Source organism: Leptonotus elevatus, chromosome 8 (assembly GCF_054856555.1).
Source record: "Leptonotus elevatus isolate MCC_2025b chromosome 8, RoL_Lele_1.0, whole genome shotgun sequence".
Taxonomy (NCBI): domain Eukaryota; kingdom Metazoa; phylum Chordata; class Actinopteri; order Syngnathiformes; family Syngnathidae; genus Leptonotus; species Leptonotus elevatus.
The window spans coordinates 26,736,580-26,764,364 of record NC_141246.1 but is presented as its reverse complement, the minus strand read 5'-3'; the positions used below and the strand labels follow the sequence as shown (position 1 = coordinate 26,764,364).

Sequence of the window (27,785 nt, the reverse complement as noted above, 5' to 3'; positions counted from 1 at the left end):
GTGTAATCACCCCCAAGAGGCGCCCGTTGAGGTCATACATCTCCTTGGTTTTCTCGAGTCTAACCACCGGACATTTCAAGATGTTAACAATTTTCGGGTCGACAATACAATCATCAGCCCCAGAGTCCACCAAAGCCGTCATCTTTACATTCACCCCACCCCATGTCATTTCTCCTGACAATTGGAGCCTTTTAGTGTCCAACTGGCCATTTGGGTCACCTGATCCCGTGGACTGGGAGTACTCACACTGGTTGTTGCGTTGGGGTTGAATGGTTGTGGCTGGAACGGGTGCGACGTCCCGACGTCTATCAGGCCGCCTCCAACACGTGGCCGATTGGTGTCCGGGCCGACCACAATATTGGCACGCCTGATTTCTCCACCGGTTCCTGCGTTCCGCTGCAGAGAGCCGTCCTCCCCCCGGCTGCATAGGCTCGATGCCATCTCCCGCAGGAGGGCGTTGCCACGAAGCGTCGGGAGGCGAGGCGCCGAAGAAGTGCCCCGCGGACGTGGTCGAAACCGGCTGAGCGGCAGTGTCTGCTGCCTTAGGTCGTCGCTCCTCCTCCCGTTCCCGCTGCCGCTCCCGCTGCCGCTCCCGCTGCCGCTCCCGCAACCTGTTGTCCAACCGGATGGCCAGGTTGATGATTTCCTCCAGACGGGACGTCTCGTCCTGTGCCGCCAGCTCGTCCTTGATTCGCGGGCTGAGTCCTCGCCGGAAGATCCCACACAGCGCCGCTTCGTCGTAACGGCTCTCGGCCGCCAAAACCCGGAAGGAGATGGAGTATTCCGCCACGGACAAGTCGGCCTGCTGGAGGTCCAGCAAGCGGCTGCCCGCTTCCTTCCCTTTTACTGGGTGGTCGAAGACATTTCTAAATTCCGCCAGGAAGGCAGGAAATGAAGCTCGGAGCTCCGGATTGGCTTTACTGACCGCCATCGGCCATAATGCCGCCTGGCCGGAAAGTAGGCTCATTACGACGGCGACCTTGGCGCCATCGTTCGGGAAGGTGTGCGGCTGTTGATCGAGAACCAGGCTACACTGGTGAATGAATTGATCACACCCACCAATTTCGCGGGGGAGGATGGGGAATATTGGGTTCCCGATGAACGAAGTTGCCAGCTGATCGGGACACGGAGGAGACAGGTGACGCCCCGGCTGGTCGTAAGTCTTCCGCGGCCGTGTATTCCGACCTCCGCTCCACCTTCAAGGTGAGTGACCCGATCTGGGCGGTTAGCGTCGACATTGCCTTCTTCAGCTCGCGGAAGTATTGCTCGTGCTGTCCGAGTAAGCGCCCATGGCTGGCCATGGCCTGGCACAGGATGTTGGGGTCTGCGGGGTCCATTCTGGTCGGGTTATTCTGTTACGATCACGGAGTGGAGGACCCACATGCAGGAAGGTAGGAGAGCCACGGCAGGGATGCTGATAACTTAGTTTTAATCAAAAACAAGGAAACACAAGATCACGCCCGAGGGCGGCTAAAACAGCGAGTAAATAGTGTGGGATACAGAGTAGCGTCACGGAGTAATAACCCGACACTCCTTGCTGTTTTTGTCAGGCTTTTATCTTGGCCTGATGAGCTAATGGGCAGCAGGTGTGTTTGGCGGGATCCGCCCTCCAGCTGTTTCCCCAGCAACTGCAAGGGAAAACAGAAACAGCTGACCCCAATCATGACAGTAACCCCCTTTTTAATATTTTCTCTCACAAAGCTCAGTGCCAATGCTGGATCCCCAAATCTATGGGTCTGGCCACTAGGTAAAGTGATGCATAGAGTCGCCGGGTAAAGAAGACCAAATTTGACGTTCAGGCAGGAATGGAGAATAGCGAAAACGACTAGTTTTTTTAACCACCGGAGCGGTAAAGTCTGGGTAGATCGAGATTCTTCTGCCCATATGTCTTAAAGGAGACGCTTCCCCTGCGTGACGGAGGATTTGGTTTCGAACTTGAAATAGTCACCCGAACCACGAGTGGATGAGAAGGTTCACCATCCTTTGGCCTAGCACGTAGAGTGCGATGAGCCTGATCCAGTACCGGTTTATCCTCAAGTCCAAGTAAGTCTTGTAGAAGTTGGGCAATAAACTCAGTGGGACAAGGACCCTCCACGCCTTCAGGTAGGCCCATTAGACGAACGTTATTCCATCTAGAATGGCCCTCCAGGTCCTTGCATTTCTTCAATAGAGATTCAACTGTGGTAGTTAGCTTGCTAACGTTAGCCCGGAGATCAGACACCTCCGCATCATTCGCGTTAGCTGAGCGCTTGAGGTCAGCGATCGTCTCGCCATATGCCGCAAGCCTGTTCTCAAAAGGCTCCAAGGCTGCCAGAATCTCTCTTTTCACAGCCACCAAGATAGTAGCCTCGAATTTACCGAGGATGTCGGTACGCATTTCGTCCATCATTTCTCGCATGTTTGCCAACAGGCTAGCATTAGCATCGGGGTGCTCCGATGAATGCGGCTCGGGTGACGCTCGGTGCTTTCCGCGGCCTGGTTTAGTCATGTCAACTTTCCCTCGAGTAGCCATCAAAAAGTGCCCGAAAACAGGAAAATATTACCCAACGTGGAATGCTGCAGTACTAAGGCTGCGTAGAAAAAGAGATTGAGAAAAAATGTATTGATAAAGTATCAACAAAGTCACATTCCAATGGAGCCACTGCCAACACTTCTTACATCTTTTTTGCTCGACAGCCAAACCTGGACCAATATTTCTGAAATGGGTGAGGCTGTTGTATCTACACCCAACTGCAAACATTTTAACAAACAAAAATGTATCCAAACCAATTCTAAATAGACGTGGATGCCACCAAGGATGCTCGTTATCTCCTTTGCTTTTCACCTTGGCAATAGAACCATTTGCTATAGCTCTACGGTCACATGTAGATATAGCAGGAATTACAATTGGTCAGGTGCAACATGGGATTTCATTATATGTGGATGACGTAATACTATTTATTTTACGATTACATTCGTCTAATCCTGCCTTGACAGATTTAATTGATGAGTTTGGTCATGTTTCAGGGTATGTTGTTAATAGATTGAAATCTTCTATACTGTTGCTAAACAAAGAAGACAGAGAGAATCCACCCGCAGTTGTTTCACAATTTAAATCAGTTTCTGAATGTAAATACCTGGGTATACAGACTCTTCCAAATCTAGGCCTGATTGCTCAGCGTAATTAGCAATCACTTACAGAAGAAATCACAAGTAATGTCAATAGATGGATGCTTATTCCCATGTAACTGGTGGGTAGAATTAATATTTACAAAATGAAAATACTTCCAAAAGTATTATATGTTTTTCCAGAATATTCCCTTGCCACCCCCTACTGACTGGTTTAAACATATTAAGAAATTGCTTTTACAATTTTTATGGGCAAATAAAAGTCATAGAATAAGGCTGACCCTTCTTCACTTGCCCTACAATGAAGGAGGTCTGAGGTGTCCAAACATACTAGGCAGCCCAGCTTAGGTACCATTTTAGTAAGACAGATGCCCCCCAATGGACAGAGATGGAATGCAATGCCTTAGTAACCTCACTGCCTCTGTTTCTCTTTTCTGATAATGAAAATAATTTGATTAAGAAAACAGGTAATCCAATAGTTTAAAACATGGTTAAGGTATGGTATGATGTTAAGAGATTTATTAAAGATGTTTTATCACCGCTAACCCCTATTTGGGGAAATCAGGACTTTGGCCCTGGAAAGGCTGATGCTGTATTTAAGCAATGGGCTTTAAAGAGACTGGAGAAAATTCAGGATTTATATCCAACAGGCTCAGATTATATGATGTCAATTTATATGGTTATGTTTAAATACAATATACAGAGGAAATATTTTTTCAAATATTTGCAACTTCAAAGTTATATTGGAGCAAAACAAAACAATCTAACAAAACCTCCCATCACAAAGCCAGGAAAAATAAATAGTACAAATGATTTTAAATAGGTTGTTACAGCTCTCCAAGAGATGTCCACTCTCAACCCCTGTGAGAGTCAAGAGCCAAATGGATAACGTCTAGTCACTTGGAGTGACTCCAAGCCACTTGATCTTTTGATGTGAGGCGTATTTTATTCAGCAACTCCAGACAATGCTTGTTAAGCGTAACATCGATATAGTCTTCTGCTTCGTTGCAGTAAAGCATGAGCCTCACTATACAATGCGCATTTGAGAACTTAACAAAATAAAAGCAATCAATGTTGTTCAAAGGAGTCACAATAACACAATTTAGCAGTAATAAATTTAATAATAATGTATTTATTTGTGGGGACTGGCGTCAAATTGTATTTTACATTTTAAAAATGTGCAGAAGTTCGCAAGTTAATTCATGCAAAAAAACAACAACTTGATAGCTCTTAATTGACTGCCAGACGTTTTCAGAAAAGGGATGCCGTCAGTGCCAGCCGATTTAAGCATTTTGACTGATCTTTCAAGGTCCACAGAAAATGTTCTGTTTGGACTATGGAAACACATATACTACCAAAGGAAAGATTGGACTTTCATCTTTCATCAGAAAAAAAAGTTTGTTTCTACCTTATTCCGTTCTTTAGTAATCAACAATAGAAAATGGTTAGTTTCACCCGATTTCGCTTGTTTTGAACTCAAATACGGAGAAATCAAGCTTTTAGTGAAACGATATTATTTCATGCATTCTAGTGAATTTTACACTTCTTTTTGTCCATGAATGATGCCACAAACACCTAAATAGTGCTTTACTTCTATAAAACACTACCACCAAGAATGAAAAAGTGTTTTTTGATAGCAAAATACGTTTATTTACATTCAACAGTGTAACAATTTGACAACAATTTGGCAAACTATTTACAAATGTGTGCAACTGTGGTGCTATTTACAAATATGTGGATGTTTCAACGACAGTTTTTCTTTTTGTTTTTTCTCCCCTGCGTGCAAGGAGACACAACAGCATTTGCACAACAGATTGCCTCTTCGCGTGCAAAAGCTCCACTTTCTTGCAGGCCGTTTTTTCCGGGGAATAGCAAGTATATACTGCAGTGTGTGTTGCCATCAAGCCTAATATCAGGATCATGCTACGGTTATGTTACGGTGGTGTTACGTCTGGCTTCCTCATGTCCTTCAGTTGCTACACCGGGTTGTAAGAGATGTTCTGATCCATTTTATCCACTCCATTCATGGTGGCATCGTAGTCCAGAAACAGTGTCTTCTCCGTGATCAGACTGTACCCGCTCCTCCGATGAATATGCATTGGACTCGGGGTACTCTTCATTGTCCGACAAAATGTCCGCATGTGGAGCTCCGGCGTTAGCAGAGCTAGCCGGTGATGCTTTATGACGTGAGAATAAAGGCCGCGTCCAACTGTGGCGTCCAACTGTGGCGTCAACCTCGGGATTCACCATCATCATCATCATCAATCTGCATTGGTCGATGCCAACTCTCCATCGCCCGATCGAATGTCCGATTGTGTAGAAGTACCCGGTCGGTTATTGTGCGCGTTTTTTCCGGCCTTAGCAGCGCTAGCCGCGCTAGCCGCGCTTAGCCGGTGAGGCTTACTACGTGATCATAACGGTCGCGTCAAGGCTTCCAACTTTGGCGTCAAGCTCGGAGTCATCATCATCGTCGACATCAATGCGCTTTTTAGTATTGATCGATGCTTTCCGTCTTTGAAAAAAATGCTCAAGCGTGAGCTGCTTGCAACCGGTTGCTTGGTCAGCCATTGTGGCTTCATCAGCCATTGTCCCCTCAACACTCTAGCTCCGCCTCACGTCTTCTACTGACGCCCACGGTGGGCGGCCCATCCAACCTTGTGCAAAGAGAGTCATCGCTGCCATCTAGGGGCCAAAACGAGTCCTTTTACTAACGAGATCTGCCTGATACTTTCAGCACAGCTGCCCAAGGCTTTCCTGCACCCGTTTCCAAAAAAAAAACAAAAAAACATAGTGGACGTCGTTTAACGTCCTCGGCGCCCTTCCCTAGGTTTATGCTAAACGTCTTATAACGTTTATGGCGGTCAAAGAGTTAACGTGCGTGAAGTTGGCCCCCCACGCCACGCAAAATTTTATGGAAATAGTCTATTTCGTTTGTGCTGCGTTTGTGCTGGTTTCTGCCATAAAAGTTTTGTTTGTGCTATGAGTGTTTTGCAGTTATTAGAAAATATTTTTTCGTCCATAGCTCACCCAGCCCCCATCTATTGAGAAACGGACCCAAAATGGGTCCATGGGTCCAACGAAAGAGACTGTCCATCAAATTTTGCGAACACACCAATCTTGTCTGGTTTGTCATGCAGTAAAGTTGCAGATATTTTACAATGCGCATCCGTATTGAACTTAATAAAATAAAAGCATTCAACATTGTGCAAAGGAATCATCGTAACACAATTTAGCAGTAATAAATTAACTAACAATGCATATATTTGTGGGGACTGCGGTCAAGTTGGGTTTTCTTACAATTTTAAAAATGTGCGTAATTTCACAAGTTACTTAATTTTAAAAATTTGTCAGCTCTTAATATGAAAAGAAAAATGCACTGAGCTGTAACCATTGTCTTACAAACGCCATTATGCCATGTAGTAACAGAAAAATGACCAACACAAATCAATGTCACACTATATATTTTTACAGTATAGTACATACTTTCCATTTTAAAACAATTTTATGATTTTTTATGAACCTACTGTATCAGTGACTAAAAAATGCAACCGTGTTTCTATTAGTGGCAAAAAAAAAAAAATCTTGTTTACAAATCTATATCGTCTTGTGTTTTTTTTTCTTTTTAAGACAAAAAAGGTTGTGCTTTACCTTGACTAGTTTCGGCTAAGGAGGGAATTAGTGCATCCAAAGTACAGTATACATCCAGACAATAAATGCAATGTAATATATGAAATACCCTGCAAAACCTGCAATAAAACCTATGTTGGGGAAACGGGAAGCTATTTCAGCATAAGAAAAAAAAGAACACCAAAAGGAATGTGACAAACAAACAGCAACACAGTATACCAGCGTAGAAAAGGAAAGGGCCACACAAGAAAACCTAAAATCCGCCGTATTAGATCACTGCAAAAGAGAGAACCACATCATGGACTGAGACAAAGCAAGTATCATTGGAACAGAAGAACAAAAATACAAAAGATGTATAAAATAAGCAATAGAGATCAGGAAACGGGGACCAGACACACTACACAGGTAAGAAGTGTAACAATTATAGACCAGTTACCCTCAATTTCTTTTTGTTCTTCCTTCCCTTAACATTTCATTCTTGGAAATATGCGCTTAGTCAACCTAGGGTGGGGTGAGATGCCTCCGCTCTCCCCCTTTCTATCTAAACCAGAGACAGTCCAAAAGAGATTACACTCTTTTGAAGTCAACCACAGGCCATGTCACAAGGATGTGAATGTGTGTTTTTCACCAGCTAGAACCACGTGTTTATGGCACCAAAGTATTTTATCGGAAAGCTTCATCTTCACCCCTGCTGACATTACAGATTGGCAGTCTGCAAACTCTTGTAAAAGTCATAAACAACATGGGCCAAACGGTCCGTTGGAATCCTGGTCAGTACATTCCAGTCTTCTTGGAGGTTACACGTGACCAGAGCGCCTTCAAGTGGTTACGATCAGAACTGCCCTCACATGAAACACCTATAACCCACAAAGCAATCTTACACATTTCACATAAGAAATTCATCACATACATGTGAACTTATGCACAACTGAATGTTTCACATCATGTATGTTTTTGAAAAAGGAATGTCATATGTATTTCAACAGGAATGATGATGGTAATTCAAGAGATTATTTAGTTACTCCGGAAAGAACGAAATGATCTCATGATGCGTTAATAGTTGATATGTGTAACGATAACATGTTTTGCTTGTAAGAACTTGACTTGCTAGCCTGACCAAATGTAATTCTTAATTAATAATTATTTAAATAATTTGGAGTTTAAAAGTCTCTGATTTGGGTCGAGCCAAAAGAGGGGCCGGCGCACCCCTTTTGACGAACACACCCCACAACTTTAAAACAGTCGGCGCAAACTTTGTTCAGTGCTCTCGTTTTCGGCCCGCTGTTCCTGCTACATTCACCTTTTTCACCCCGTCTGGCCCAGAACTGACAAAAGGACTCCCCGGTGCCGTGCCATGTTTCTCAACCACATGGCATCTCTGTTCCCTGAACGACCAAGTGTCTTGAACTTGGCGATCGCACCGAACTGCCGCCGTGCACCAAACCCCGGCGCGCGCCCTCCTGTCAGACGGACTTTTCGCCTTACATTTTTCTTTTTCTTTTTTTGTGTTTCGTCCCACCTCGGTGGCACAAAGCCGCCGTTGAATTTTTCCGTGACCCCGTGTGTCAACCAGCAACCACAGTTCAGACTCTGGCACCCCTGTGCGTCAATCCGTGCCTGCTCCATCCTCCAAGCGCCAAGCGCGAGCTGGTTTTACGGCTGGTCTCCCTCGGGCGCAGGCATGCAGCGGATTACTACTCCGACTGAAGCCCCCGCCCTCGCCTGAAAACGCCATCCACCTTGAGACCGAGGTGCGTCGCACCTCATCAACTGTGGAACATTTTGATTTTTGTTTTTTTTGCCTTGCCTTTTTGGGACATTTTTTTTCTTCAATCGACCTTCCCTCCGCTAGCTCGATTCAACTCACTCCAGTGAGTTGCACTTCTCATAGCCAATTTGATATATCGCTGGTGCAACTTCCATTTAAAATATCTCACAGATTTGGCAAGTCAAACCTTTCCTTTCTACCTCGTTAAATTGTTCCTTTCTTATTTCTATTAGCTTTATTTGTATCCCTTTTCTTTCTACCGTATAATAGATAGGTAGGCAGTGTTTTAATTCTGTATGTGGAACAGTTGTGTGTGTTTTTTTTTTAAATCTAGTTAAATCTCAATCGTGCTTGTGTCCAAATCGATTAGTAATTATTTTAGTAATACAAAGAACCACGAACATTGAATGTGACGACTTCAGATTATGAATAAATAAATGAGGATTTGGATTTTATTCATTGTGTTTCTCCAAAACTGAAAGTAAACAGAACTTGGTGTCCCTATAGGCGATTGAGGGAATTTCTACTTTCTCAAGTGCCGATCAAATTACTAATTTGTCCAAAAGACAACATCAATTATCGCTATAGAAGGAACTTTTCAACTTTCCCACACATGGGATCCACTTCTCTGGAGATAATCGAGCGACGGAGGCGTAGTCGGCATGGAGCGTCACATGACAGCTCCGCCACCCCAGCTACGTCCAGGAACATCAGCTGATAAAACACGTCACAACTGTCAGTTTGACAGCTTCTGAAGAAGGCGGCAGTCGTAGCCGAAACTAGTCAAGCACAAGCTTTTTTTTTTTTTTTGAAAGAACGATGTTTCTATTGGGTTAGCATTTCTTCCCAACAAGGATATGAAACATTAGGAAAAATCTTAATTAAAAAAATTTAATTGTAAATTTAGATATAAATTGAGATTAATTACGATTAAAAATGTTAATCGACTGACACCTCTAGTTATGACTAAATAAACATGGTGGGTACCGTTTGAAAGATTGGGTTCTGCTCCTTCATTAGAAAAAAAAGGATGGTTCTACCTCATTCTGTTCTGTTAAGTAATCACTAGGGATGAGCGAATACAGCACTATCTGTATCTGTTCGACCATCTAAGACTAGGTTTTAATGCTCAATTCCAAATTTTGGGTGAAATCCAATTTTTTTTAACAAGCAGTCACGTTACCTATTAGACCTCAGTCTGTCTGCTGTGTGAACGCAATGTGTCCCCAAAGTGACCCGCATGGAAGTGAATACGTATAATCCAGTGTGTCAGGGACACGGACTTCTTAAATCATCTCATATCTACAGAGTGATGCGGGAGGAGCCTTTTCGAGCGCCTCATCTCATGAGTTAAAAAAAGACAAATACTTTTAAAATGCAAAGAGAAATATTTTTATGAACATAACCGCAAAAAATAATCAATTAAATACAATTATTAATAATCAGAAAAAAATTAAAAATAATTAATCACTGCAATTGCACTCAGCTACACATTTTTAAAAGGCAAAAATTTACAAATATCCATTAAGGCAGTGTTTAAAAAGTGCACTGTGCATGTCTAGCTTGTCGTATCACTGGTCTGAAATTTCTTTGCTGTTGGAAGATTTTTCGCAATATAGACAAGCATGTTTCCTCTGCAAATGAGCACCGATGTAATAAACACACGCTCGGAGGACAACTTCAAGCAGCAAAGACATACACAGGTTCACATTGACTGAGCATAAAGCTAACCGTGAGCCCACGGCTAATGGCTAATAACAAAACAACAAGGCATCTTGCTTTTTCTTGTCCACCAAGACTGGCTGGTTTGTAATGTTTTGTATTTTTCAATACAACCTTTAACAATGCCAATACTTGTTTTACAATGCCAATACTTGTTTCAATGTCAATGCAGCTTTTTCCACAATGATTTATTTTTATTTTTATTTTATTGTCAGTGTTGTGGCGCCATACGCCGCAGACGCTACGGGAACACTATCATGTATCAATACTATAATACCATGACAAAGTGATATCATATCCGGATACGACGTGTTAGTATTGATAATTTTGACAACCCTATTTAGATTTTTTTTTAAATTACTCAGAACAGGAATCTTTTTAAGTATATGAATAAATATTTACAGAACAGTCTGAAAATGAATGGTCACAGTATTTTATCACAATAGTAAAGAAACTATTTACAGAATATTTTTTCACAAACTTGGGAAAATACTGCTGAATATAGCACATACTGTAGGAAATAATTAACTATTATGTGACTGAACAAGAGTTGTCATAGCAACACAGATTTATTTTTCTATCGTTTTTTATTATTTAGTTTTCAATGTTTTATTTAATTTTTACTACCTAATATTAAAGGGTGTTAAACTGTGTGTGTAAAGCTTAATTTGCAATATTTATATTTTTATGGACCGCAGTGGGGGTTGGGGGAATCTAATAAATATTGATTCGTAGTGTGTTCAGCTGTGGCTGTGTGGAAGTGTTTTTACCAGCTAAATAAAAACGAACTGAGGCAGCCATTGTGAGAGACTGACACAACACGAACCAAGCTCTGCCTTGTCAAGAGTGCTACGGCTGCACAGCGTTCAAAAACAAGTTCACCCCCTTACTTTGACATACAAAACTAAATACGAGTGCGCTGTAGAAAATTAAGGACTAATTAGAGATAATTAATTACTGTCCGCGTGCCAGAAAGTTGTGGCGCCGCAGAGAGAGAGGGGCCGGCTTCCCTTCAGCACGGATATTAAGGAAGTCTATCCGTGTTATATTCAATCTAGGGAAAAGCAATTATCCGTATTGGATACTCATGTTGCACCATAAACCCATTAAGGCCGAAAGCGCCTTCCAAAAAAACTGTTTCCAGGAAATTCAACAATATTGCAATGCCCACTAAATAATTGATATCTGAACTCCTGAAGCAGATAGAAACATAATTTCAAAAACATTTCAGAGCTTACACCTGTCGCGTTCACACAAACCTACGTTTATTATTATAAACCGTCAATATCTTAAAAAAAAAAATAATAATCTACCAACAACTGTGTCACATCTGCGAGATTATTTACCTTCAACACTGGAGCGCAATTGTAATAACTTCGGGGGATCGAGTGATTATTCATCGTCCATTCCGTTACAAAGCTGTCAAAATTTTCAACATCCTCATTTTCTACAAACATATTCCTTAAAGGTATGTCATTGTCGACTCGTTACACTGATTCGAATTTCTCCCACGTGTCAATCATTTATTTCATAACTCCTGCAAATCTGCATCAGCCATAAATGCTCAAATAACATTCCAGGACATGCTACAAGGCCCACGTCACCCTCTTGTGTATATTCTGGTGCATTTCATCAGCTAAGAGATCAAGAATTATGCATAACAAAACAAAATGACGTATCCGCTCTCTCGGCTTTGAAGGGAGAAGAGCGCTGGAGCTCTCCCGGCTCTAACGGTAGAAACGCAGTCATGCTCTCTTGGCCTTAACGGGTTAAGTAGTTTGTTGTCATAACAAAAGCGCCTGAGATTGGGGTCACCTGACCTTCTCTAGTCTAAAGAGTTATGGGTCCCACCTGATCCACCCTCAATAGTTCCAGTTATTCTAAGGCCCTGTTTGCACGTAACCATGGCTTTTGCAAACGGGAGAGATATTTATGCGTTTTGCCCTGTCGGCCACATTTCATTACAAACAAACTTTTCCAAAAACTCCGGCCAAAGTGAAGATTTGCGTATTTCTCTTGGTCCGCGTAAGCATATGACAGTCTTAAACTGACTTTTACGTCATCGCTCTACACACGTCACTCACACACGCGTACCTCAAACAACACTCGCCATTGTTTACAGCGGGTGCACTGCTCATATTCTCTCTGACAGAGGTGAAATCAACACGGCTCTACGTTGGAGAGATCAAAGTAGGTGAGTTGTCCAAGTTGTTTGTGCCAGACGGCATTGTGGTAGTGGCAGGGTCTATAGCGAAGCCCCCAGTAGCACGCAGGGAGCTCCAGACTTAGCGGGGGAATGCTTAATTCATTCACTCCCAAACCCCTTCGCTCCCAGCAGTTTTACTGGATTTTGACTCATTTTGCAAGGCCCACAGAAATATTATGTTCTATTCGTATAAAAACATGGAACCTACCAAAAGAAAGATTAGAGTCTCTTCTTTCATCAGGAAAAAAAGAGTATATTTCTGTTTTCGTTTGCAGCAGTTAGCATTAGAATATAGCTAAGTTTCATCATTAATCACAAATCTGCTTAGAACTGTGAGGAAATCAGCTTTTGCAACATGGCCCTGGTTGATCTCTTTTACTCTGCTGCCACCTGCTGGCCGTTTTTGTAATAACTACCATTGCTTCACCTGTTCTCTGCAGTTCAGAGGCTGCATCAAAGCCTTCTGTATGCTCTAGCATAAAAATCTTCTTTTTTTTTTAAACATATGAATACATCTTTGAGGCATGTAAAACATTTGAAATAGAATATATTTATAAGTTTTTGGGAGCAAATGAGTTAAGAGCAGGGCCGGCCCAAGACATAAGCGGACTGCTTAGGGCCCCGTAACCATAAAGGGGCCCTGAGAGAGAGAGAGAGAGAGAGAGAGAGAGAGAGAGAGAGAGAGAGAGAGAGAGAGAGAGAGAGAGAGAGAGAGAGAGAGGGAGGGAGGGAGGGAGGGAGAGTGAGAGAGAGAGAGAGAGAGAGAGAGAGAGAGAGAGAGAGAGAGAGAGAGAGAGAGAGAGAGAGAGAGAGAGAGAAAGAGAGAGAGAGAGGAATTTTTTTGGGACAGTGTAGATTCTTATTGCCACGCTCTCGCTCCTCCTGTTCTTAACCTGTCTGTGTGCGCATCCAGGCTGGCTCTAAATATGCCGTATGCGCTGCATAAAGGGTGACACGGGAATGGATTTTCAGTCCCGTTGAGGGACGCACCAAACCTCTCCCACAGAAAGAAAATCCCAATATAGAGTCAAATGTTTGGATTGCTTTGGACTGTTTAGATTTTTCTGCCCATTTTAATTTTTTAACATCATTTCTGACGGAATTATTATTATTTTTTTATTCAACTATTTTATTTATATAACATTATAACGGTGGCTGACTGGTTAGCATGTCTGCCTCCCAGTGCAGAGGACGTGAAATCGAGTCCGGGCTTCGGCCTTCCTGGGTGGAGTTTGCATGTTCTCCCCGTGCTTGAGCGCCACACTTAGTGGGGAAATGAGTGATTTTAGCTTCTTATAGCCATTGTTCCTATGAGCTCAAGACACGTTTTAAACGTTTTTACAAAGACGCGCAAGTGATTTGATCAGCAGTGGAAAGAGAACGTGTCAGGACAGTAGACCCCAGCGATCTACCCCCAGGTTCCACAATATGTTTTGTTATTGTAAGTTGCATGAATAAAGTTGTTAAAAGACAAGTGAAGGTTTTTTATTTTGTATTGTATTGTTTTTTTTTGTATTCATCCTCACCTAAAGGCTTGGCGTGCATGAAAAGGATCTTAAAAATGCACTTTTTGCGGTTTTTTTTGCTGTTTTTTTTTTTTTAACAAACAAGGCAGTGTGGACGGATTTTTTTTTCTACATGGGGAGGAGGGAAATTATTTGTATTTTTTTAATACCCGGCTACGCAAGGTATCACTGTTAAGTCAAATATTTTAGTATACTATTCAGTACAATATTGTCAATAGTATTTCTCGTTACTCCTAGAATAAACAATTTTGCTTGTTTTAAAAAATATTACTAATGACAAGTTAAATATTTAAAATAATTAACTTGAGAAAATCAAGCCACACTTACCCTGCGTGCTTCCTGTTGGAACTTCGCTGCTTTCTTGGTGTCAGCCACTGCTCTTTCTACAAAGCCCACTGATTGGTCCATGTTACTTTCAATTCTGTCAATCATCCCACCCTGAGAAATGAAAGAACACAAAATGTAAAGCAAATACTGGCACACATTATCGAGATGACAGATAATGATGTATATATTGTGATTCCCCCCCCCCCCCCCCCCCGCCCCATCCCCAGCCCCTTCCAAGGCATTCATTTGCTAAATTTAGATTATGTCACAGTACGAATGATTAACCTCAAAGAGGGAGAATAACATTAAGGAATTCAAACAAAAAGGGTGTTTTCTTCAAGGCATGTCATGATTTTCCTCACAACTTTTACTCACCACTCTCCTCAGTCCTCACTGTATTGCGTCTCTATTGTTGATCAAATTGGCATAGAAATTATTTGTTTAGTTTAGGTTTCATTCATCCTGAGGGAATTCTGAATATTTTTTTTTTAAATACACAAAATACAAAATTCTAAGCAGTGTTTTCGCTTAAAGAGAGCTTTTTTTTTCCAGAATAACTCATTTTGTTTGAGCTTGCAATCGTTTGCCACATACCTGGTTCTCAACCAGCATAGCAATATCAACGAACATGTCATGGAGCTCTTTGATGCTGCTCTCCAACCTAATGATGTCTTTGTGACGAGCCTCAATCTCATTCAAGGCCTGCTGGTTTAAATTTGAATCCATAATCTGTGAAAAAGATTACATTGTTAAAAAAAGAATACATTCTGCTTGCTAGCATAATCACGCAACATGCCTCAAGCAAGTGCAGACAGCTTATTTTCAACATGGCCTCTGGTTGATCTCTTTAGCTCTGCTACCACCTGCTGGCTTTTTTTGTAATAACTATTATTTCTTCAACCGTTCTTTGCAGTTGAGAGGCTGCATCAAAGCCTTCTGCATGCTCTAGCACAGGGATAGGCAAGTTCGGTCCTAGAGAGCCGTAGTCCTGCATGTTTTTGATGTCTCTCTCCTCAAATACAGCTGAGAGGCTCCTGCAGAGCGTAATGATGAACTGATGATTTGAAACACCTGGGTTTGGAGCCAGGAGACACTGAAAACATGCAGACTGCGGCTCTCTAGGACCGAACTTGCCTATCCCTGCTCTAGCATAAAAAAAAAAACGACCAGGTTAGGTTCATAGACTCTGTTACTGCGGTAACTGACCAAGAGTTTAAGTTACCTTTTTTTATGAAACAGGCTAGAGTTACCTCTTTTTCTCTGGTTTTAGTTGCCTCCCTTTCTGAAACGGAAAACGCAGAGTTTCCCGCATTTCAGGGTTAACAGACTCAGTGTTCTCACTTTGATGTCCATAATTATTCTGGGTTGCAATCTAACAACAATAAGTCTCACATATAGTTTACATAGGTATTCATAATGAAAGAGCAAAATATGAAATAACTTTATAGCAGAAGGAATGACCAATAATCACTATTCTTGGCGGTGATCCTGGGCCCCAAAATAAAATTTTGCTTAGGGCCCCATGGAGGCTTGGGCCGGCACTTCTTAAGAGCATGCCGGGCACAGAGCACCTCTTTGGGCTAGCCGCAGCGAAGCCTCGGTGCAGGCACCAGTTCCAGCACGTCTGGAGCGCCACACTTAGTGGGGAAGTGAGCTCTTGAGATGATGATTTGAAACACCTGGGTTTGGAGGCAGGAGACAATGAAAACATGCAGGACTGCGGCTCTCTAGGACCGAACTTGCCTGTCCCTGCTCTAGCATAAAAATAAAAATAAATATATATAAAAAAGCATAAATACGTCTTTGGGACACTTAAAACATTTAAAATAGAACATATTTATACGTTTTTGTGAGCAAATGAGTTAAAGGGCCCATATCACGATATATATTTTTTTTCTTTAGCTTTTAGCCATATTAGAATTAAAATTCCTCACTAAAAACACTGCCAATATGATATTTTCCTCCATTCACCCATCCCTGAGCATTCCAGCTCATTCTTGCTCTCAAAGCACCAGCCCCTCCCAACTCAAGAAAACGACTGTGGTCCTCACTCAATGCACGTCATACACACACATGAGTGAAGACCCACCCCTGTACTGCCCCTGGAAGCCCAACACACAAACATGCAGACTAAACACGCCCACTTTTCTCCAAGAACTCCATCTCATGCATTTGTTTGCGCAGCCATGCTCGGACAATAGTGATAAAATTTGCATTTATCATTCAACATTTCTTCAAAGTGAATTCACATCTCACTTAAATAAAGAGGGCATAATGATATACAAACTGGACTGGTTGTACACTCAACAAAATTATAAATGCAACACTTCTGTTTTTGCTCCCACTTTTAATGAGATGAACTCAAAGATCTAAAACATTTTCCACATACACAATATCACCATTTCTCTCAAATATTGTTCACAAACTAGTCTAAATTTATGGAGGCTCTCTAGTGCCAGGGTATGGTTTTTTTTGCTAATCTGTACTAATAGTTTAGCAATCTGTACCCACAGTTTAGTCATCTGTACCCGCAATTTAGCAATCTGTACCCACAGTTTAGTAATCTATTCCCCCAGTTTACTAATCTGTTCCCACAGTTTACAAATCTGCACGCACAGTTTACCAATCTGTTCCCACAGTTTGCTAATCTGTTCCCACAGTTTACTAATCTGTACCTACAGTTTAGTAATCTGTTCCCAGTTTAATAATCTGTTCCCACAGTTTACTCATCTGTTCCCACAGTTTGCTAATCTGTACTCATAGTTTAGCAATCTGTAGCCACAGTTTAGTAATCTGTTCCCACAATTTACTTATCTGTTCCCACAGTTTACTAATCTGTACCCACAGTTCACTAATCTTTTCCCGCAGTTTACTTATCTGTTACCACAGTTTACTAATCTGCTTCCACAGTTTACTAGTCTTCTTCCACAGTTTACCAATCTGTTCCCACACTTTACTAATCTGTTCCCACAGTTTAGTCATCTGCACCCACAGATTAGTAATCTGTTCCCACAGTTTAGTAATCAGTACCCACAGTTAAGCACGTAATAAGAAACGAAGAAGAACACTCAAATATATAGATACAAGTTTGATTTATTTGAAAACTGGAGTAGTGTTGAGTGTGAAACAGGCAAGAAACTCCATGCCATTTTGATTTTGTGGAAATTAGATCAGGTTAAAATCAGTGTTTTTTAAAACTGTAGGCAACATGGAAACCAACGTCTTCACCAATGTAAAACTGTGAAAACACTGCCATCTTCAGGCCAGTAAATGCAATTTCGGTTTAGGTTTGGTAATATAGGCTGATAAAAGAAAAGAAGATGGGAAGGAAACGGTAGAGCCAACTTCAGCATCGCTGCTCATTTGACTTATCCATTGTTTGTACACCCTAAAAACAGATTGGTCATACTAATCCACACCCCCCACCCCCCAAAAAGGTTAAATTTGACCAATCTAGCTGGTAGTTATGTGTCCGACAAATCCTTTGGTTAAAACAACCACTCTAGAATGGTAGGTGTTTTCAACCAATATATATTGGTGATTGGGCCAACTGATACAAATGGGTCATTCTGACCAAGATATTGGTTAATCTATGTTAGAGGCTGACATTGACCCGCAGGATTCCTGAAAAAAGTACCACTGATTGTCATACCTACATAAGTGGGGCGAAATTCATTCTGCGCATTTGACCCATCCCTTGAGGGAGCGGTGAGCAGCAGCAGGGAATCATTTAGTGATATAATGCCCCAATTCCTACCCATAATGCTGAGTGTCAAGCAGGGAGGCAAATGGGTCCCATTCTTATAGTCTTTAGTATGATCCGGCCAGGGATTGAACCCACAACCTCCCAGTCTAAGAGTAGACACTCTACCACTGGGCCAGTCACGCTATAGTGATCTATCTAGACACACATTTCCACTTTTAAACACTATATTTATATTATAATTAGTGTTGTTCCGATACCGATACTGGTATCGGCAGAGACCCTGATACTGCATTAAAACAGTGGTATCGGTATCGGTAGGCACTAACAAGTAACATGCCGATACCATTAATTCTGACGCTAATATAGGACTTTGGATGCCGCATCTTGTGTCTTGCTCATGCACGACATTCACTGATGTGTGACATGTTCACTGCATGCCAAGCTAAGATATCCTATTGGCCCTTGAATGCTCTGAACCAATGGAAGGACAGCTTTTTCATGTTGAGAAAAAAAAACGTAGGTATCGGTATGGTATCGGCATCATGATAGTACAAAGCTGGGTATTGGAATCGGGGGCCAAAAAACGACACTAATTAATATATATAATAAATATATTTCGAATACAATAAATTGATGTAATAAATATATTTCTAAGTCACTTTCTACTGTAACCAATTTCATTGGTTGTTTAGCTAACCAATAAAATTGGTATGGCCGTAACCACCCGGATTGGTCAATGTCTGACCAATCTATTGGTCAATCAAGCCAATATGATCTTAACCAACTAGATTGGCAGTTTTTTTTTTACCAATCCATTTTTAGAGTGTAGAATACACAATCCTCACATCAAATTGATCAATTTCTCCTGTCAGACGAAGCACCTGTGGAAGCTAAACTGAATACTGTATAGGTTTGCCGATATTGGAGGATCTATGACGAGAGCCAGAGTGCTTCACGGGTCATGTATACTACTCTTCACATTACATGTTAGCATTAGTAGCTTTTTTGCGCGAGCTAAAACAGTGTGCCAGCTGCCGCAGGGCTTCCTGTCCCGAGCAATCGGTTTTGATCGGTGTGGTCTACTTAAAGAATCACCTTATATGTCTTCTTTTTTTCACTTTATGGCAATTTTAGCACAGAGAGCTATTAAACAGTATCCTTTCCAACATGACGTCACACAATACCGTTTCTTCTTTGTGTGTTTTTCTTTGTTTCCTATTGACGTGCTACACTGTAGATACAGATTACTAAACTGTGGATACGGATTACTAAACTGTGGGTGCGGATTAGTAAACTGTGAGAACAGATTACTAAACTGTTGGAACAGATTACTAAACTGCGGGTACAGATTAGTAAACTGTGGGAACAGATTAGTAAACTGTGGGTACATATTACTAAACTGTGGGATCCTCTTTCGGGATGAATGACCAATTCCCGAGAGGGATTAATGAGCGGCAAAAGGTACAGTTTCCCATAATGAGACTAAATAGGCAGGAGGGTAAATGGACTACGATGGGCGTTGATAAACTATACATCGATGTCCAACTATTCCGGAACCCCAACTCCACTCCCTGGCTGTTCTAATTGGCAATGGTGGAACTGAACTTTGTTTGATTATTAGATGTATACATATATATGTGGATGTAAAACCTAAAATATGAATACTTATTATGTATAGGCTATATTACAAATATAATATTAATACATAACTATATCTAAAATATATATATTTTTAAAATCTCGCTTAGGTTACCATTTACTGGTGTATTGTTACATGTTTAATCCCCTGCCAATTTCCTTCACATCCAACTCCCTCCCACTTACACCTCTTATTTCACAAAAATCACATCAACCACCTAACCACTTTGATTATATCCTTTAACATGCCAATATTAACAAGTAGCCTATACAGATATATACACAGGACTGAGTTTATATTGTTTGTATGCATAAATTAGTTCTGGTTTCCTGAAATGTGTGTGGTGCTCACTCACAGGCAAAAAGATATATATATTTTTAGACCATTTCTTAAAATTAAAAACAGATATTTGTCTCCTACAAGAAACCCATCTACAAAAATCAGAAGAAAAATTACTTATTGACAAGAATTTTTGTCAAGTGTACTCTGCCCCTTATAACAGTAGACAAAGAGGAGTCTGTATACTCATACATAAAAATGTATTATTTATTCTAAATAATACAGTAACAGACCCAGAGGGCTGATACATTATTATTCAGGTGATTATATTTAATAAAATATATATATTTGGTAATTTATATGCCCCTAATAACGATGATCCGGCCTTTTCCCACAAATTTTTCTCTCAGCTGTTTGATTTAGTAGCGAACTCTACTATTATCATTGGAGGAGACTTTAACACTCTTAAATCCATTAATAGATTGTTCTAATAATACAACATGTATAAGGCAATTACAATCTACTAAAGTAATAGGGGAATATATGGATGATTTTGGCCTCGTCGACAGCTGGAGACTTAAAAACCCGACTATGAAGGAATTTACCTTCTTTTCCGCGCTCTTTTTCAAGAATAGATTATTTTCTTACAAAAAATTCTATTGCTGATAAAATTGTTACAAAAATACATCCTATTATTATTAGCGACCATGCACCAGTCTCCCTCACCCTACAAGTTGATTATACCTTTAAACCACCCCCGACATGGCGTTTTAACATCTCACTGCTAAATGACGCAGAGTTTGACAAAATTATAAGAAGAGAGTGGGCAGACTTTTCGGAAATAAATGACTCTCCAGACTTATCTGCATCGCTTCTCTGGGAACTGGGAAAGCGGTAATTAGAGGTAAAATTATATCATATTCATCTTATAAAAAAAAACAGGATAAAAAATTAGAAAAAGACCTGAAGGATAAAATTAAATGCGCATAGGATGAATACGCAATAAACCCAAATAACCAAATATGGACTGACTTACAAAATACAAAAATACAGTTAGATGATATGTTGTCCAAAAAGACAGAGTTTATAATACAACAATTGAGATACAACAATTTTGAATATAATCACAAATCAGGTAAATTTCTTGCAAACCAACTTCAACGCAATCGGGACAAATCTCTTATAACGGCTATTAAAGAGACAATTGGTGAATGCACACAATCACCAGAAAAAATTAATCAAATTTTTTATAACCATTATCGCAACCTATACTCAGAAACGAACAAGCCTATCGCTGAGCATATTGAGGCATTCCTCAGTAGCTTAAATATAGCTCAGTTATCTACTGAATATAAAGATATGTTAGATGCGCCACTCACTATAAACGAGCTGTACAGTGCTTTATATGCCCCTAATAACGATGTATGCCTAATGGCAGAGCACCTAGCCCAGATGGTTATCTGGCTATAATTTTTAAGCACTTTTGGTTAATGCTTGCTCCATTATTCTTAAGAGTAGTAACAGAAATTAAAACTAATGGTTACATATGTCTACACATGAATACAGCAGCAATAAAATTGTATTAAAGCCAGAAAAAGACCTTCGCATCTCGACGAGAAACAGTCATCTCGACAATCATTTATAGCGATCAAACAGGCTTTATTAAAATAATATTAGGAGGCTCTTTACCTTATTAGCATGTCACAGCGACATGATAAAAAGGCAGTTAACAAAGTTAACTGGTCCTTCCTCTTTGCTGTTTTGAATACATTTGGCTTTGGGAAGTCATTTATTCACTGGGTGTCAGTATTATATGATTCTCCTAAAGCTACAATTACTACTAATGGGACTACATCTCAGAGTTTTACTCTACAGAGAGGCACAAGACAGGGATGCCCACTGTCCCCTTTATTATTTGCAATATTTATTGAGCCGCTGGCATTAGCTATACACCAGGAAAGAAGGATTCAAGGAATTCACTCTGGGGTAACAGAACTCAAAATTAATCTACATGCCGATGATATTTTCTTTTATTTAGAAAAACCTGCTATCTTGTTAGGGGAAGTATTTAACTTAATAACTACATTCTCACATTTATCATATTATTCTATTAACTGGACAAAATCAACACTACTAACTATTGACAGAAAATTCATGGAACCCTGCAAACCAGGACCCACACGACTCATTTCCTAGATAATTTAAAATACTTAGGCATAAAAACCTCACCTAAATTAAGTGATTTAATTCATTTAAACTTCACTCCACTTCCGGAGCTAACTAGCTACAATAAATAATTTTATGGGCACAACCCAACATAAATACTAACTGTTGGCTGGAACTAGAACAGAAGGATTGTAATAACCTCAGACTTTTAGATTTACTCTTTATTACAACATTGATTAAGCGACACAATTGTTTTAAAAATCCTGCCCGCCTGGTGGAAGGCACTAGAAATGATAAAATCCCAATTGGAGCCCTGCGGGCTTTCTCTCATATGGCATAACCCCGACTTTCAACTTAACAACCAATGGTTTTATTTAGGTGTGTGGGAGAAGAAAGGAATTACACATCTTTTCTTAGATAATATGTTTATATCATATACAAACTTGCTCCAAAAATACAAAATAAAAAACAGAATTTCTTTACACTATCTGCAAGTTAAAAATATGATAGAGAAACAAATTCCAAAACTTCGGGGTATGCTCCAACCTCCTGTTTTAGCTAAACAAATATTACAAAGCTTTCTCCGACAACAACAAAAAAACTCTCAAAAATATATGTTACTTTTGTATACAGATAAAATGTATTTACCCATCTTGAAATGGGAGACAGACTTGTCTATAGCTCCGGAATCTGATTTTTGGATTAAAGTTTGTGAAAAGGTATTTAAAATGACAAAACACACAAATTAATTATCTAATGTAAAATTATTCATAGAACATATATTACTCAATATATGATGAAGAAAATGGGACTCTCAGACTCCGACATTTGTCTCCAGTGTTTACAAAACACTGCCACTTATCTTCATGCTCTATGGTTATGCACTCCGGTTATATATTTCTGGACTAAAGTCTTGGAGAAACTTTCCGCTATATTGGACTGTAGGATACCTTTATATCCAAACTTGTGTTTCCTAGGTGACCTAACAACAACTGACTTACCACGTAAACAATTTCAATCTACACTTGTAAAAAAACAATTCTTGTTAACTGGAAAAATAAACAAACTCTGAATATCGACCAATATTCATGTTGTTGCATATGTTGTTGCATATGTTCCCTGGGTCTCTTGGGGGGGTGCTAAGTTGTGGTGATCTCCCTGGTGTCCAGGGTGGTGCCCTTCTTGTCGTCTCCACTACTGTCCCGTCCCCCTATCCTGTCCGCCTTCCTCCTCCCGTCCCGTCCCCCTCCCCTGTCCGCTTTCCTCCCCCTCCCCTGGGCCGGGGGCTCCATCCCTGGCCCAGGACTCAGGGGGCCGGGCAGGCGAGTGGATGTGTTGTGCCTGCCCCGCTCCAGTGAGCCTCCTGGCACCTCGGCGGGCCCCAGTACTGCCCGCCGGGGTCCAATTGGGTGGTTGGGTGGGGCGTTACTGGGGGCAGGGGCGCCTCCTGCCACCGCCGGATTGGGAGAGGCCCGCTGGTCGCTCCTCTTAACTCACTGCACTATTTTTGCACAATACACTTTGTTAATAGACACATCGGGCACATGACACACACTTTGGGGGGGGTGGGGTATGGTGGGGACACCGTCTTTGCCCTACAACGAAACGCCCAATTTTAATGCACCCCACAAGTAGGAGGGGCGGGTGTGTCGGGGTGGGGAGCCATCGGTTGGCGCAGACCTCAGTATTAAGCAGTGCTGCGGTCCCCCATCTGTATCCCCGCCGTGCCACCGCCCACCCCCCTATTTTCTTTTAATGCACCACATACACTCACCGACTCGTCTGGGAAGCAGGTGGATTGGAGCGGGGGGATATAATTTCCCTCTGCTCCACCTCACCTGCTCCCAATTTTAATGCACCACACACACAGACTTGTATATACACTGGGTGGTGGCGGGTGTGTGTGTGTGTGGGGGGGGGGGGGGGGGGGGGTTAGCGGGGCGAGCGGGGGCTGCCGTGCCCCGTTCTGCTGCAATGGGCTGGGGGTGGGGGGCGCTCCGGGTTCCTGGGTTTGCTCTTCCTCTGGTCATTGAACCGGTGGAGGGAGATGTCTGTGGATCTCACTCTGCTTCATCTATCCTTCCTCCCTTTCCTCATTCTTTCCTTTGGTCTCTTGAGGTCTCCCTAATTTGTTGGAATTTAGATGTTTCTGGGGTTGGTGAAAGATTCTGGTTGGTAACCCTGTGGGTAGTAGGTGATGTCTGGTCGGTGCTAGATTTCACTTTTCTTTCTTTTCTTTGATCCTTCCTCGGGTCTCCTGCCAACTTCACGACTCTAGCGGGATTCTGAAGTATTCGGTTTAGGTGAACGGTATGGGATTTTAAATTTTAGTTTTAGGTGAATTAATGAGTACACGCACGCACATATGCACACAGACACCTTCACATGCGCATACTCACGTGTCATTGTCACCTTGCTACTTTAACTTTAAGTAACTAGGTCAAATGTTAGTTTATTCATTTTTAATTAAATTAGAATAATCTCATAAGTTTCAAAATATTGCTCAAAAGGTGGAGACAACTGCTGGAGACACTGCTGAAGCATCAATGAAAAGGATGACCCACTCCATCAGCAGGCAGCCAAGAGACAGGAGATGACACCTGGGGGTATTCCATCAAGCCGGTCTTGTTTCGCTGAACCCGGCTTATTTTTTATCAGAGTTCCGTTCCATCAAGGTGGTTTATGTGAATGCCAACTCAGTAACCATGGTAATTCATGCTGCGGAAAAGGCTGGCTCATTTCAATAAACCTGGCTCATTTTAAGTCAGTGTTCCATTCCATCAATGTGGTTTATGTCAATGCCAACTCAGTAACCATGGACATTTATGCTGCAGACCTAAAATGCTCCAGAGCAGGTTAACTGTCAAGCTTAGTTTAGCTGTGTGTCAAAAAAAACATCAAAAGACTGTTTCGTAACGTGGATTTCTGCGCTTGTGTAGCACCTAAAATGGTATAGTTGCTTTTGTACGACATTGTATTTGATCAATGACATTTAAGCACATTTAGTTTTTTATAATATGTAATTTAGCACACTACCCTAGAGGGTAGACTTGCATCACTTATTTCATGTAATAAAAATAAAAAGTCCATGAAAATCATCTCACCACTTTCACTGTTTACAAAATCAATCGCTTTAATTAAACTAATTAATATAGTATTCAAGTCACACATCAAATGTAACTCCAAGATGCCTTATAATTATTATCATCATTATAAGTGCTCTACATAAATCGAGGGAAATATAGTCACATAAAAAATGCCTTCCCACCCAAATGGGTCCCTATATTACCTCAATCAGTGCCCACCCCAGATTGCTGCTTAGCACCAGATCTTCTGCTGATGTGAATGTAGCAGGCGGAGGTCCCCCACCTGTGGCAGTGGGCTTAGTCTTTTTTCTGGTGGCTACAATGGTAGGCAACATATATTTACAGCTCAACACCTATTTAGTCTTATTTTTTATCTATATATCGTTATAGGCTACTTGCCGACTTGTTGCCATGATCGCTTTTGGCTACTGTTGAGATGTAACAGTGAAGAATGAATATGTAGGTCAATTCAAAGTGCTTTACATTACGTGGAACGACTTGGCGCTTTATTCAGAGATGGTTTTCACTTCCAGCCTCTTTTTTTGCATCAGCTTCGCTTTCTTTAGCTGCGTTGATGGAATGCCCCCCTGATCTTCAAATCGATGTTGACACAACCACAGCAATGGATGCAGAAACGGCTCTTCTGGACATCAAATAAAATATTTCAAATGATGCACAATCTTGTTTATTGAATGATACATGTTGTTATTTGATTTGACTATTTCAAATAACTCTCAATATGGATTAAATTGTTCTCCTTTAACATTTCAAACTCAAAATTAGAAGACGTCTAGAAAGCATAATTTCGTCACTTTCCCAAAGGTGATTGCAGTGAAATTCTTTCAGAACTCATTTGTTGGACTTCACAGCCGCTTTTGAAGCAGGTTTGATGTCACACCATGTGCCACCGTTTAGAGATGGATCAAGAAGTAGCTTTGATTGACTGCATGCTGGCATCTGTGCAAACAGAATGGTTGGGTCAACATATTCATACAATAAAAAATAATCATAACTTGCTAGCTTGGTCATTATTAAAACACAGCCACTGACATTATATGTAATCGGTTAAACGTTTAGCTTTATCTTGTTAGCCAGAAAAAAACGAAGATTTTGTCACATCTTAATATCAGAAATAGTGGTAATACTGATAGACACAGACATTGTTCAGAAACGTTTCCATTTGTATGATTTTTATTTGGCTTCAGTGTTGAAGGCAAATGTGTATGTTTACAAGTGTTAAGAATGATCATTTGAATTTCACTGCAAAACTTGTTTTAACAACACATGGGATACTGTATGTACAGTATAGGATTTTGAAATAAAAACGGCAAATATGTAATCATGAACTCACATTATATGAAAGGGTCTCGAGTTTAATATTTCTCAGTTCAAGTATACAGGTAATTTTTGAAGACATTAAAGAAGTGCAAGGACAAGCTATTTGTCACCGCGGTGAGGTTGTCTCGTCTGGGCTTTAACTGTCTTGTCATTTCCTGTTTTATCTTATCTTAATTCTGACTCTCCTTTCGTTTCAGGTTACTTGCCCTTCCTCATGTGTTGTCAGTGTCAACCCTGATTTCTGATTGTGTCCACTTGTTTCCCATTACACTCATGTGTTAAATGGTTTGTGTCTCCCCTGTCTTGTGCCAAATTGTTTTTGTCAGAGTCACTTTAGCCAATCACAGTCTTAGTCCTCAGCCTTGTTGTCCTGTCTTCTGTGTGAACTTTTGTTTGTAACTTTGTATAGCCACAGTATAGTTTTAGTTTAGGAGTGATTTTGTTTTGTTTGTAGATTAGACATCCTCCCTTTTGGAGCACCTTTAGTTTAACATTTTATAGCCTTTGTTTTATCCTCTAAACGAGGAGTTTTATGTTTAATAAATATCTGCCTTGGCGGCAAACTCCTATCTCTGCGCCTGAGTCCTAAATCTGCCACGCCTTGTCAGTACACAAAGAGTGAGCAAATGGCCGCAGCGCTGCAAGCTCAGGAAGCCCGTCTCTCCCAGCAAGAGGTATTTCAGACAGCCATAGCAGCGCAAATGGGCCAGATCTCAGCACAGGTACGGGACCTTCTGGACCACCTGCGTCGCACCACTAGCCCTCCTGCCGTGCCAGAGACCCAAGCAGCCACGCCAGTTCCGCCCATGCCGTATGCCGGGTCGGGAATCAAGCTAGCCTCCCCTGAGCGATTCTCTGGGGAGCCAGGACAATGCAAGGCATTTCTGACTGACTGTGACATTCACAATCCCCAGGCTTTTCCCACAGATTAATCCCGGGTGGCCTTCATGATTTCCCACCTGACTGGGAGAGCCAGAGCCTGGGCCACGGCAGAGTGGGCACGCAATTCCGTTGGAATTCAGCGGAGGAGACCATTCGTTATAATTCAGCGTCGGAGGTCACCATTTGTTAGAGTAGTATTAATATTAAGTATTGTACTCTTTGCGTGTTCAATTAACTGAATGGTGAGATTCTGGTGAAGAAGTCCCTTTGCAAAGGTAAATAATTATCAGAAGCTTCTGATGACAAAAGGCTGATGACACTGAAGCCGTGTTCTATCAGGTTTTTCTGTCTCGTCCAACGTGGGGCATCAATACTTATACAAAAGTGGGAGAATACGAAAAGTCT

The 27,785-nt window shown here is 41.3% G+C and overlaps 1 protein-coding gene across 1 annotated transcript in view; it reads right to left on the bottom strand.

Moving 5' to 3' along the window:
* Window positions 1–27,785, bottom strand: part of LOC147170328 (syntaxin-3-like) — a 63,337-nt gene that overhangs the window by 15,688 nt on the left and 19,864 nt on the right. Inside the window, exons 8-9 of the mRNA XM_086081927.1 lie at window positions 14,879–15,013; window positions 14,285–14,395 (exon numbers count right to left, since the gene is read on the bottom strand). Of these exons, the coding sequence (XP_085938053.1) occupies window positions 14,285–14,395; window positions 14,879–15,013 (246 nt within the window). The remainder of the gene's footprint in view (window positions 1–14,284; window positions 14,396–14,878; window positions 15,014–27,785) is intronic.